Genomic DNA, 14,262 nt, shown 5'->3' with positions numbered 1-14,262 from the left:
ACGATTCCTACACATAATTCAGTCTCTTATTTAAGGGCCAGATGTCTAGTTTGATAAGGGTGACAGTGCCGAAGATGCATTTTCTTTACACGGAAAACATTTCACGGATATAATCGAAGACTGAAAAAAACATGCATTCAATCCTACCCACGTATTTGAGTTGACGCTTTCATTTGTTTTCCGCATATTACAGGAAAAAATGTACGAAGTGTTTCTGCAGATGAATGAATACACAACGCCTACCGGCGATGGCATTGGCGAGAATGCTCGGAGCAAAAAGTTCAAACTCCTAGCTGATTACACATCTTTGAGAAAGGTAAATTGTTTATTCAACAATAATTGTCTCTGAGCGTTTGGCCCTTAAAGACTTGCTAGTTTAATAAACAATATTTTGGCATTTTTAAATTCAAAACATTAATTAATAAATAAGGTACATATAAATTAGACGTACATTATTTGTACCATTGTTTTTCATTCGCCTCACCACACCTGATACGTTCTTTTCTAGATCTGGACCCATCCAAAGGTTCTGGAAAAAGCATGGGAAACAGCGGTTCAGGAGAAGAACAAGCGTGACGCTCGTTTCCGCCATACATCGACGCCAGATTCGGACGATGACCGGCCGGATGATTACAACGATATCTCGTCCGGTGCCCTGTCGGTCACGAACGACTGGTGGCGGCGACATTTGGCGGCGAACGATCTGGAATCGCTCTATCCGAGCAATAAGCTGCGCATAATGTTCGAGGTGTTGAAGCAATGCCAGGAACGTGGCGAAAAGTGTTTGATTTTTTCAGCGTTTGTTGCCGTGCTGAACGTTGTGGAACATTTTATGGCCAAAATAAACAACCGAGAGAATGATCCGATTGCAGACCTGTACGGATATGGCAACCTGAAAGGTCCATGGGAACCTGGCAAGGATTACTATCGACTGGATGGTAAAACTCAGAAAAATATCAGACACAAGATGATCACATCTTTCAACGATCCGTCGAACAAACGAACGAAATGTTTCTTGATATCCGCTAAAGCTGGTGGCCAAGGAATCAATTTGATAGGAGCGAATCGAGTGATTATTCTCGATACATCCTGGAATCCGTCCAACGATCAGCAGAACATTTTCCGAATATTCCGGTTGGGCCAAAAACGGAAGTGTTATGTTTACAGACTGCTTGCCATGGGAACGATGGAAGAAAAGGTATACTCGCGGTCTGTAACGAAACAAGCGATGAGCTTCCGCGTGGTTGACGAGCAGCAGGTCGATCGACACTACAGTTTTTCAGAGCTTGCGGAGTTGTACAATTTGGCGAAGGTGGCCGATCAAGTGCGAGAGACACCTATTCTTCCAGCCGATGATCTGTTGGCGTCGTTACTCAGGAATCATCCTGATTGTGTGTTTAAATATCACGAACATGACTCACTGTTGGAGAACAAACCCGAACAGGATCTGAGTGAGGATGACAAGAAAGAAGCTTGGGCTGCTTACGAACGCGAGATTCAAAACAACGAAAAACCTTCGTATTTGGGAAGTTTGGGTGGATTAATGCCAAACTTTCTTGGACCCGGGTTTCCAGGGGCACCTGGCTCTGGCATTGGGCCGTATCCCTCGTTAGCCTATCCTGGTTTACCAAGTGCTTTGGCCGATATGTATAGAAGTGATTTTGGCTACGGTTCTAGTATGAATAGGTTAATGTATCCCTATGGGAATCAGCCGTACCCAATGATAAGTGATCCCAGCTATTCGTCAATAATGGGGAAATCGCCATACACAAACTTCAACCTGCCTGGCTCGTCAAGTGGTTTACCGGATTATGGTCTGTCGCCTAGCATGAACGGTCCGGGTCCCACCGGAACGACCGGTTACAGCTCGACAGTAGCCTTACAAAGTCTGTTAGATCTGTACGCGAAGTCAATGTCTGGAGCAATGGGTTCCAGTACAGTGACAACTGCTACATCGACTTCAATTTCCCCCAGTGCATCGACTACGGCAGCGCCCATTCCACCATACAATGCTCTTGGGTCTTTGAAACAGTTCAATGGGTTCCCGCAGATTCCTCCTGGATCGACTGCTATACCTCATTCATCACCACAGCTTCCTCCACCTGCAAGTCCTCAGTCGGCAAACACATCCAGTGGTAATGCTGCACTCATCAATATGCTCAATGAACAGCCTATGCCAATGTCATCTGCTGCTTCATCTGGTCCATTTTCTCACCTCAATTCCCCTCTACCTGCACCTTCCATTCCGCTACCACGAGCAGCACCATCGACAACGGCGACAATGGCCTTGCCGTCTCCAGTATTAACAACATCCCCAGCAGCCAAACCCGTGGCGTCACCTACAACCGCGAGTACTGTTTCGCAAACCATCATGAAATCCTCTGTCTCGAAGTCCGGTGATAATAGTGGTAACCCGAAGCCAGTATCCCTAACAACCACTATCGTAGCTAGCGATGATGACGATGTGGACGATGATGGAATTCCGCGGCCTCATATAATCGTTCGAGATCCATCTTCCATAAACGCAACGTCCGTTAAGCCAAATGACGACGACAATGTCGTTAAGAAGATCAATATGGGTATCGTTTATCCGGAGGAGAAGAAAAAGAATCAATCCAAAGATATAATGTTGAGTGCGAAGAGCATAACAACGCTAGCTAAACCAACGATTGCCGTCAAGAGTATGGACAGTATGAAAGCCGTTCCGTCATCTTTGTCGAATGTTTCAAAAATGTCTTCACCTGTACATATGGTTTCGCGACCTGGATTATCCGGTAGCGCTGGCAATAGACCAATTCGAGCATCTCCGGTGCAAGCGCACCCTCAGAATACACAGCGTCCATCTCCACAATCCAGGCAAAATCAGTCTTTCTCCAGCAGTTCTACCACCCCATCTCCGACTGTAATAAGCAAATCATCCCTCACAAGACAACAGGTACCGGTCATAACTAGCGCTAAATCCATGCAAATATCCACGGTCAATTCACAAAGTACCTCAACTGGATCGACCAATTTGCAGCAGCGAAGTGTTATCCCGCCTCCGGCGAATTCTAATGTGACGGCAACTTCCACAACCCCAGCTGGATCTCCGCTTCCTCGAGGTGCAATAGCAGCTCAACAGCTTCGAGAGTTGCAGCAACGAATGAATCTTGGTGGGAGCTCGGCCAGCAACACTAGCAGCCATCAGGTTGTGGCCAGGGCAAGCAAGTCCACTTCTCAAGTGATGATCAATAGACCCGGCGGAGCGATTAGCAAACAACCGACAACCGGTGTTCTCGCCTCTTCAACATCTACGTTAATGGCCAACCAGAAGCAGCAACAAAGAACAACGCCCATCAGCGCTGGCGCTAATCAGAATAATAGTGTTGTGAAGATAGCCAAAGCAGCCACCTCTCTGTCGGATAGTGTCAGTATTACCAAAATCACCAGCACGGGACAACGGATAGCGATGTCCAATCCGTCAATCAACTCCACCAGTAGCATAAGCTCACCTATCAACAGAAATGCTCTCATCAGCAGTAGTTTGGGACGGAAGCAAGATCTAATAATAACTAAAACAATTCCCGGAACGGCAACTGTGCGGAAGGTTGTCCCTGGACCGAACATGATTGTCAAATCGCAAGTAACGCCGTCAGCTGTTGGTCCGAAACGACAATTGTATGTTAACGTTAACGCATTTGAACTAACCGGATGATTTAAGTTTGATTTTGTAATTTTAGCCCGCCGCTATCATCGGTCGTTAAGAAAACAACAGCCAACCCAGGTATGCATCCAACGATAACCACCAGCATCAGTGGGGGAAGTCTACCGCTAAGTGGAAGTAGCAGTATAACCGTGCGAAAACGAAAGGCGGAACCAACGTTGATCGATAGTTTGAAGGCGAAGAACAATGCGATCACGATAAGTGAGGTCCGTTCGATTTATCAACCTCCAGCAGCCAAGAAACCAAGCCAGGTGCGGAAGATTTTTGCGTTGTGATTGTTATTTATGATAATTGATGTTTTTGTTGTTATTGCAGGGGACACCAATTCAACCGCAGAAGCGGTTAGGAAGTGGTATCACAATCACCCCACGAAAACCTAATCCTCAGCAACAGCAACGTAAGATTTAATTGACCGTAATTAGTTTTTTTTATAGTTTCCTCTTTGCAGCTGCATCTCATCAATTCGATGCATCATAGTTTGATGAGTGTCTAATCAGGACTATTTAGCTGCCTTTTTCAGCTTTTATTTTCCTGTGTTAAGGGAATTGGAATAATAATTCTACATTTCCTAAATAATAACTGGACAATATTTTATGCTATCGTAATCATAAAACTGTCGGTCACTCATCCCTCATTACCTTCCTTCTTCTTCGAGATCAGTTTACGCCAAATTATGATCTGCATCATCACGCATACCTACAAGATTTGATGGGCTTATTAACTCAACCGTGCTTACCATCTTGCACTCCGTGTTTGTTCTTTGTTTGGCTTTGGTTGCTGTACGCAAAGATGGATTGGGGGCACATTGCAGACCAAAAGTTCCGGTTCCAAAAGATTTTTACATGAGATGCATTAAACTTCTTCAGTTTATTAGCTTCTAGCCCTGAAAAGGGTCCTTATGGGAAAACCTCACCCTAACTCCTCTCCATGTCTTGAGAAAGACAATTTATTTCCGCTCGATGCAAACGGTGTTCACTCTACAAACATCAACCGAGAAGTAAAGTGGAGTGAAGATTGCCCCTCGCTGCTAGTCTCCGCCTTTCATGCAGTTCGGTGGGGCTTGGGATGAAATTTTTGCATCTTTGCAGGGACTGAACACCTAGCGATTTACATCAATGTAAGTGAATTTCTTTCGATTGAGTAATAAAGCTGCCGTCGCTTGATTGTATTATTAGTCATTATTAGGGTGTTCTGAATGATAGAGGCTTGAAATGGCCAATTTGGAAAATTAAAACTAGAGGTGAATGAACTTTCATCAGCGCGCGCTCAAAGAACACTCGTATTCTTTCTTGGTGCGAAGCGCACAAAATTCATAAGCACGACAGCGCAAAATGTACCCGGCGCAGAACTCAGATACTAAACATTTCTTCTCATTTGTGTGATGCGCGTCTCATTCTATATACAAACACACACACATACACATCAAATTCTAGCGCCCGCTTTTTCTTCGTTCGTTCTAAGCAAAGCATAAAAACAACAGCGCGCCCCCATTTGAACCGTATACGCTTGTGTGAAGAAAAATATCTCAACAGAGAGGCTAGGCGCAAATTGAGGAGCGTATAGCGCTCGTAAGCGAACGCGAGACTACCAACACGACTCATACGTGCCACAAACGTAGCGTGGTGGAGCGCATATTGAGTCGCAGTTTGGTGTAAATAACATGCCACTCGCATACAATGACTGATTAACACAGAGTTGCGCGATATATTTATTTACTAACACAATCACCCGACCAGTACAGCCATACAGTGTCAAACCCACGGCGCTATATGATTGTTCACCAACACAACTACCACAACCGGCATGACCAGCACGAGAAACTGTGGTTCAGCCACAGCGTCGCGCGAGTCGTGTCTCACGAGCGCTCCACCATCTCGCGTCATCTGGCCAATTTGCGCCGTTCTATCTGTTTTCATTAGCCACAAAAACAGGCGCTATATCGCGCCAAGTTACTCGCGCTATATGCGTCTCAATTTGCGCCTTGCCAGAGAGCAATCCAGATTCAAGCGCGCAGTATAGCAATACGGCGCAAATTTCAGCGTAAAATTCAGCGCAAATCTCAGCTCAAAACTGGACTTGCGCCCACAACGCTGACAACCAAACATTTCATCTGCCAAACCTTTCAGAGCGTACACATTCGCCAGAGCGCATGTGTGCGCAAGGAGTGGGAGTTCAACTGGGTACAAAAATCTTGTTACACATCATCACCGGATTGCATTCTGAAGACTGCTCTCGGCCTTTAGAAACATGTGATATGTGTGCCGTACATCAGCAGAAAATCAAACATTAAACTCATATTTCATTGCACAGTTCTGTATTCTTATTTCTACGAAGTGCAGATGCTCGGGACGTGAGAACAAAGATAGTTTTTTTTCCAAATCGACCAATCAGAACGTGAGATTTTCATTGAAATAATGCTTCAGATTTTTCAGTTGTTCGATAGTTTCATAAAATATTCTATTCTATTCATTGTAATAAATTATTATGGAGTGTCTAAATGGATTGATGTAGAAAATTTGTAGATTCATCAGGAAATGACTGAGTAATAATTGTGAGTACAAGAGGAAGCTTGTATCTTCGATTCCGACCAATCTGAACGCGGGATTTCAATTTGGATAATGGTTGAGGTTTTTCTGTTGTTCGATAGTTAGTGAAAGTGACAAAACTTCGAGAAAAAATAATCCAATTCAGTGCTTCAATCCATTTATAATAATCTATTTGCATTGTTCGAAGGAATTTATAACATCTGTAGTTAAAAAAAGTCATTCATTAAAAAAATTCGTTTATGCATACAACTAAAATGATGCGACAAAAGTTAAGACCGGTTTTTTAAATTTTTTGCTTCCTTTTACAGTCAGACCCTGTACAACTCGTACAACAGTCTATAACTTTTCTCAGTCACGATCAAGAAACAACGTAATTATCTGGATTGATGAATGATTCAATTCTCTATTTAATTAATGAGATTAATGAGCATGAATTTGAAGGTTGTTACTTGATAAACAATCAATTTATTTCAACTGGAATATTTCATCATTCATTAAATCCAGCAAGACGTTGAACAGAAACTTGTACGCAATAAAAAAATTTATCCGCTGAACTTTCATCCGCTAACTTCGCACATGTCAAAACGTGCGGTCCCAGGCGTATGTCTTACAGATTTCTTTCCGATTCTTAATGTGTTACTATAGATTAAAGAGATGCGTCAATTTTCAGTCGCCTAAATTTTGATCTTAACACCCATTAACGTAAATTTTATCACATATAACACGGCAGCTGTATTCGAAGACATAGCACCAGAATACGTGTCGACGTATAATATAAAGTAAATGATTTTGGTTTGTCCAGTCGAAAAAATGATCTTGCTTTGTCCACTTTTTTGAATGCTCTAATTCAGCGCACCTGTGTCAAATCAGATATTCGAATGTTTGAAACATATCACATATAAATAAAATTGTCTTTTTCATCATTTACAGTTGTTTTATAGTATATTTTAACGGATTCACATGTTTTAACGGATTATAAAATCTACCTTCCATTGGTGTCAATGCGCCCCTCATTTGAGCTAACTTTTAATCAATCACCAGTTGAGTATTTGACACGTATTCAGAGCTTTTCTGGATTATAACACTTATAAATATTGTAAACATCATGCTTGCACACCATTTGTATCAGATTTACATAGCTAAACCATGTAATCAACGCATTTCGAAGACCTCGATTTCGATCATGAGTTGTCCGATTCACTAATGTTGTTCTGTCCACATGACTTCTATGGCAACCGTTTGGCGCGTTGCAGTTTGTTTATGGTGTCTCTCGCGCATAGCAGAAATAAGATTTCTCTGTGTTGAGTGTATTGAGGCGAACGCCTTTAAAATGCCCAAGAAAAGGCAATATTCTGAATAAATGAAATTGATTAAATTATGAATGGATCAATATAATGACAGTAAACCCAAGCAATGAGAAATGCAACATCTACTTGAAAATTCGATTTTTTTCATTCAAAAATTGTGATTTCCAAATTCGGACAGACCATGATCATTTTTTGGACAAACCATGATCAGAGGTGGACAAACCATGATCATAATTTCTCTTTGAGGAAAATCGTTAAAAAACATAAAAATTTGAATAATTTCAACGCCTTATTGTGGTATAAACAACTAGAGACTTGGGGTTTTTCAACAAACCCTAACTCATATTGATTATCCAACAACACCCTGTCCAACTGTCCAAGACCACCCTGATTATAGTTCGTTGTAACACAAACCTTTAGAATTTCAACAAGATACATTCATACATTGTTGAATGCTTAGAATAAAGTATATTTAACGTCAGTTTCATTCAAAAGAGTTGTGTGTTTGTTTATTGTGCATAAATATGATAGTTTCAGCTGACCAGTTTCAAATTTCATAAGTATTATCAATGAAAAATTTTAAACGATCGGTTGATTTATATGTCAATAATTGGCAACTTTGCTATTTCGATTAATAACCTGGAAAATTTGTGTTGGAATACTATTTACCAAATTCTGCTGAACGGATTTCTTGATATTTTTCCATGTTTCCGAAATTGCGACCTTGAGCTCTTCAATCGTGGTGTACCGTTTGCCCTCAGTGTAGATTCTGTGTACAAGGATCCCCCTAAGATTTCCAACAGGATACAAGTCTGGAGAGCGAGCCAGTCCAAAAAATTGAGTTTTTGGTCCTTAATCCATTACTTAGTTTCTTTGCTGGTATGAATAGTACCATTGTTTTGTTGGAATGAAATTTTTTTGTGATGATATCCACGCAAAAACGATAGGAGAGAGAATTTCACAACATGCATGTAATCCTTGAATGATGTGAGAGCTATCTTGAGCTTTCCGGTTGCACAGAATCCCGCCCAAAGCATGCACGAGCCTCCACCAAAATTCCTGATTGAAAAATACTGTTACTTTTACCATAAATCACGCCAGTACCTGTTGAATCCATCAGGACCATCCAAATTGAACTTTTTTTCGTCAGTGAAGATTACCTATACATTCAAGAACTTTCCGTTATAGAATATAGCAAAATGCATTCTTTTAGAAACATTTTTTTGTCACAACATACCATGTCCCACTGTCGGTTCATGTGAGCATTGGCAAAACACAGACATCTTCCGATGTGAGATGGTGTAGGATGAGGAGCTTTAACCTTTTAATCCCTCATTATGTGAGGATTTTTTGCCAATTGTCGAATGACGAATTGTCACCCGAGTAACATTTAAATTGATATATTGCTTTATTTGCATAAGCGATTTTGAGGTATTCGAAGCTGTTCTAGCTATTTCCCGCTTATCCCGATCAGAGAGCTTCGATTTACGCGGAGCTCTCTCCTTCTTACCGTATCTTTGAGGATTCGCCAAATAATTGAGCATTACTTGATGCAAATTCTCTGATACTTACATTTTTTTGGTGAAATGCTGGTCTTATAGGTAACTGGTCTTATAGAAACTTGACACATGGAAAATACAAAAACATCCGTTTACGCTCAGCGCTTGCACACACCCACATGAAAATCATGCAGTGTATAGGGCGCTTGCAGCGTGCATATGGATTAGTAATCTGTTGGGTAGGCAAAAGTGATGACTATGATTCATATCAATGGAAGCAGATTGATTATTCAAGAAGTTTCACAGAAACAGTGCAAACTGCACTTTGAGATTGTAAAACCGGATTTGGTGAAGTGTTTTCCCATTCTGGCTTTGTGCTTTTTGCCCTGGAATACTGTTCTCGGGAAGAAGTAAACTATAATGAACATTCGTGTGCAGATATCCTTAATCGCTGGTTGTTCCCGCCAAAAAAGCAGTTGATTATGTTGAAATTAGGGACATATTCAGCAAGAAAGATCAACCAACCCTCAGATATCATTTCCGGATACCTGAACGCTCTGCGGAGAAGTTAAACGTGTTAATAAGAAAATTGATCGGAAATAGAGAAAATTAATCGATTAGGCAATTCATGGAAAATACAAGAAAGCATTCGAACATGAGCTCGAGCCTCTGTGACTTTGATCTAGGTGCGAAAATGTTGATAATCCTTTTCTGCCAATTTTCGATTCAAATCATGTGGGAAAATCGCTCAATGAACAGCGAAAAATATGTGCTAGTGAATTAAATAATATGCTTCACACAAAAAATCTTGTTCGCGAAATAGCTTGCCTAACTGTTCTACAAAGTTGATGTTAGTTCTATGAAAAAAATTGCTCTATTACAGTGATAGACATTCATTTAGTCGCACTTGAAAAAAAACTTGAAACGCTTACAAAACAACTAGGAATGTTCTTTTTATCGGGATACTTATTTGCCGTAGTGATAGTATATTTAAGTCACTTTTATTGAAAGGACGTGCGTCACAACCACACACACAAGGCGGCATCGGTGGATATAAACATTCAAACGTCGTTTTTTCCCGAGACATACGTTTAGCCGCAGGGCATAAAAATCGAGTTTTCGCATAATCTCCAAGCCTTTATCTGTGTTTTTTGAAAAAAATACTTGGGAATGTTCAATTTACAAGATAAATATTAGATCTGCAACGTAAGAAGTTGGTCAGATTAGTGATTTACGTAGAATTTAAAGGAATGGCGAAAGGTATTCTATTGACGAAAGAGAGGCGGTCTATCTGAGAAAGTGGTACGGAATGTCTTTAAATAGTGCCAGAAATATGGGATATAACGACCAACAAATAGGAACAACAAAGTTACTTTGCGTCTTAAAGGTCGAATCAGACACGAAGCAACCAGGAAACGATGTCCTGCTCATACATTAAGGCAGAATCGGTTGTTCCAGTAACGAAGAGGCATATTGCGCGCATCTTGAATGAGTCACCAAACATCATGTGGAAGAAACCTCAAGGGAAGCCGAAACTGACCGCTACCCATAAGCAGAACCATCTCATTTTTGCCCGGCAATACATGGAATGGAAACTAGAATGGATAAATGTATTTTCCGGCGAAAAAAGTTCAATTTGGATGGTCCGGACTTTTACAGTTACAGCTATTGGTACAATTTAAGACAACGGCATGTCGTGAGATCGAAGCGAAATTTCGGGGGCGGAAGTTTGACAGTGTGGGGAGCCGTTTCCTATCACAGCAAGCTTCTCATTTGTTTCATTTTCACCCGAATGAACTCCGAAAAGTATCTTTAATTACTGGAGGACGTTTTGACTGACCATATTGAGAACAACGCTACCGAGGATGTCGTTTTTTGAGCTGGATTATGCAAAGATCCACGTTTCCAAGCAATCGAAGGCATGGCAAGCAAGCCAATTGGCGATCTAACGCAAAACGTAAACGATCTGTGAGACATCTGGATTTTGTCTTTGAACTAAGAAAATGATGCTAATGTAACCTAAAACTCAAAAACAAATCACGTATATTTTACTTCCGGGCTTTCCAAGGTAGTTCTCACATGCAGGAATCGTGCATTTTTCTACTTGTGTTTGATTGTGCTCTCGAATTTCCTTCTTTAATTCAACCATTGTCAACATTTTTATAGTTTTCACTACTGAAAGAGGTAAATAAATAACATGTTATATATAAAATTGCGCAGAATGAATTTCTTACAAACTCATCGCAATCAAATAATCTTTTATGATTATAACATTGTAATTTATGGAAAGAACTACAAACCTTCCATAAGCTCACATGGCAAAATTTAAAACCATCATCACTTTCACCGCAGCGCCGCCTAGGTGTAGATTTGTACGTAAGATCGCCAATTAATTTGCGCTTTGCCAGTACATGTATGTCAACTTTTCAGCCAACCCTCGTACCTTGTATTTTGGGCAAAAACAATCAAAATGTGCAAGCGGACAAACACCGTTTTGGTTGGGGGTGCAACAATATAATTTGAATTATGACAATATCACTCTCACCGACATATATTCATTTCAGAAAACGTTCTCGAGGTTGTGGAAATCGAATGAGCTCAAACAGCTTCCGACGGATTGGTTCCAGCGAAGAACATCGATTTCAAAGGTCCATCAGTGAAACGCTTTCGGAAGAAATGAAATCTATTTCTACCTACTATCGAGTGAGCGTCACACTTTACACTCTTTTAAAGTTATTTTAGGACAAATTGGTCGGCGAAATAAAACAAACGACGAGTAAAGTATTTTAGCGGAAACTATTACAGGAAACCAAACAAACTACACAATTAGAAAAAAAAAGAAGATATGTACAGCCGCTTGTTCGGAAAATAAATATTATTTCGGATTCGTATTCTTATTGGATGGAAGCACAACTACACTAAGTCGTCGTCGGATACATCTGTTTCTGCCATAACAATTTAGGTTCAACCAATAGTTTCTGTAAGATATATTTTGTTAGGCAAAGAATTCTATATATCATGAAGCGAGGCAGGACTATCAATTCAGATTCAGATCGTGTAAATATAATGGGTAAGAAATAGATTTATATTATTTATTTTCCTTTAAATTATGGGATAAAGTCAACTTAATGTGCAAATTAAGAATGTAAGAATCGACAAAACTTGTAAAAGCTGCTAAAAAACAACGATAACGCGTAATGTTTGTTTGTTTCATTCTTAACGTTAGGGTAAACACTGTAAATAGAAGCTAACCACTTTTAAATGGCAATAAATGATGGTGTACATTTGTTAATAGCATTTGTATTTCTTCACAGAGCATTGGTAATAAACATAAATTATCTTGTGATATATAATAGAAAAATGTTGTTTTATTTTTCCACCAGTGAGATGTATCAGTTCATGAACTCGAGTGCCGTTTCAAATGCTTTCGTAGATATCGATCGTGAACGAATTCCTTCCCGCACACATCGCACTTTGCATTTCGTTCCGTCCCATGGCTTTTCTCGTGGATGTGCATATTCGTTCGGTTTGAGAACTCCCTTCCACAGAATCGACACGAGAATGGCTTCAACCCAGTGTGAGTGAGCAGATGACGCTTGTGGCCGGAAGCATGTGCGAACTGCTTCGAGCAGTACTTACATGTGTATGGTTTCTCTCCGCTGTGAGTTCTTGCATGTATATCCAGGTAGTTGGGAGTTTTGAACCGACATCGGCAGATCGGGCATTCGTATTGTGCTTTACGTTGTGCGGTTGGCTTAGAGTGCAGCTTGAAATGAGTTTGTAGATTACCTTTACTAAGGAAGAGTTTTTGGCAAATGTAGCATTCGAATCGTTCATCGCTGTGATGTGTTTTCTCGTGATTGGTGAGAGAACTCGATTGCATGAACGTTTTCCCACAACGGGTACACTGATAGGGACCAACAACATCCTGCTGGATGCCATTGTGAAACTTTCGCTCGTGTATTCGAAGCATAATACGTTTCACGAAGAATTTCTCGCATTGTTGGCACTGGTACAGTTGATCCAGATGGAGGAACGCCTTATGACGATTGAATGCTTCCTGAGTGGAGTATCTGCTGAAGCAGACGCTGCATTCGAATGGTTTTAGTCCACCCAGATCCTCCATTCGGTCTGGTTCGTGGATTTGCCTGGCATGTTGACTGAGCAATTCCTTGCTATTGAAGGTTTGCCGACATCCACAGCACTGATTACTAGCGAGTCTCCGAATAGAGCGAGGGCGTCTATTCACGAGACGCTCACGGAAATGTCTTCCAAGAGACGTTTTGTTAGAATACCGTTTAAAGCAAATATCACACTGAAACGGCTTCGATTCATCATGAACTTTATCTAAGCTGTGCTCTGACACAGAATGATTCTGAAGTTCTTCTTTGGTGAGAAAATCTTTCCTACATCCACAGCATCGATAATCGATGGGTTGTTCTATTTGCGCGATTCGAATCCCTAGACCTGAAGTACCCAGTCTTTTGTGGCGATTCAAAGAAGTCTTTTTAAAATACCTCTTATAGCAAATATCGCATTGATACGGTTTTTTGCTATCATTGTCTGTTTTGTCTGGCTCATGGACTTTCACAACATGATCAGCAAGAGCTTCAACCGTTTCAAAGTCAGCCCTGCATGCACAACATGTGGTTATTAATTTACATGTTTTCTCAGTGTCAGTATGTGTATTATTCTCGCCGTGATTCTCAGCATCATCACTAGAGTCGTTGGAAATCTCGGCGCAGACATCGTGTACTGTTTCCGCTTTGTTCGATTCGGTTGAGAGTTTGTTGAGATTACGCAGCTTCTCGTCCGAAACACGACATTGTTCCGCTATACTGTATGCGATGTATAAACTTTTCACGCATCGCTCACAGCACTTTCCGGGTAACGAGTCCGATTTTTCAACCTGAAGTCAAGGTAAACTTGAGTAAAGATACATCATCAATCAATATTGGGCTAGGCAACTAACCGTAATCCCGCTACAGCTGGTAATCAACAGATCAATCGACAAGCCTTCCACTTCATGCTCGATGGACAGAAGTTCTCCCTTTGTTTCATCCAGACAAACGCGGCACCAATGGTCCATTTTGAATGGATTATGGAACATTTCCTTGTTTTGATTTGTTACAAAAGGTCCTGTTATGCTGTGTTGACATCGGCCAGACGCTGTTTGTCAACAACAATGATGAACAAGGGTGAATAGG

At 40.9% G+C, this 14,262-nt stretch overlaps 2 protein-coding genes across 4 annotated transcripts in view; one reads left to right on the top strand and one right to left on the bottom strand.

Annotated features, from left to right (window-relative positions):
- The window catches only part of LOC129773176 (transcriptional regulator ATRX-like), a 26,856-nt gene extending 14,509 nt beyond the window's left edge, over positions 1 to 12,347 (top strand). Inside the window, exons 5-9 of one of the 3 annotated variants that reach the window (XM_055776750.1) lie at positions 194 to 316; positions 509 to 3,657; positions 3,720 to 3,954; positions 4,019 to 4,100; positions 11,620 to 12,347. In XM_055776750.1, the coding sequence (XP_055632725.1) occupies positions 194 to 316; positions 509 to 3,657; positions 3,720 to 3,954; positions 4,019 to 4,100; positions 11,620 to 11,651 (3,621 nt within the window). In that variant the 3' untranslated portion in view covers positions 11,652 to 12,347. Of the gene's footprint in view, positions 1 to 193; positions 317 to 508; positions 3,658 to 3,719; positions 3,955 to 4,018; positions 4,101 to 4,151 lie in introns of all 3 variants that reach the window. The other 2 variants (XM_055776749.1, XM_055776751.1) reach the window with 2 other exon arrangements.
- LOC129773177 (zinc finger protein 93-like) lies at positions 12,336 to 14,262 on the bottom strand. The gene is made up of 2 exons (XM_055776752.1): positions 14,028 to 14,262; positions 12,336 to 13,964 (listed from the first exon to the last, which is right to left on the bottom strand). The coding sequence occupies exons 1-2, from the start codon at positions 14,163 to 14,165 to the stop codon at positions 12,453 to 12,455; spliced, it is 1,650 nt and encodes a 549-aa protein (XP_055632727.1). The 5' UTR covers positions 14,166 to 14,262; the 3' UTR covers positions 12,336 to 12,452.

This window comes from Toxorhynchites rutilus, chromosome 3 (assembly GCF_029784135.1).
Source record: "Toxorhynchites rutilus septentrionalis strain SRP chromosome 3, ASM2978413v1, whole genome shotgun sequence".
In the NCBI taxonomy this organism is placed as follows: domain Eukaryota; kingdom Metazoa; phylum Arthropoda; class Insecta; order Diptera; family Culicidae; genus Toxorhynchites; species Toxorhynchites rutilus.
This window is presented reverse-complemented; position numbering and strand designations above follow the sequence as displayed.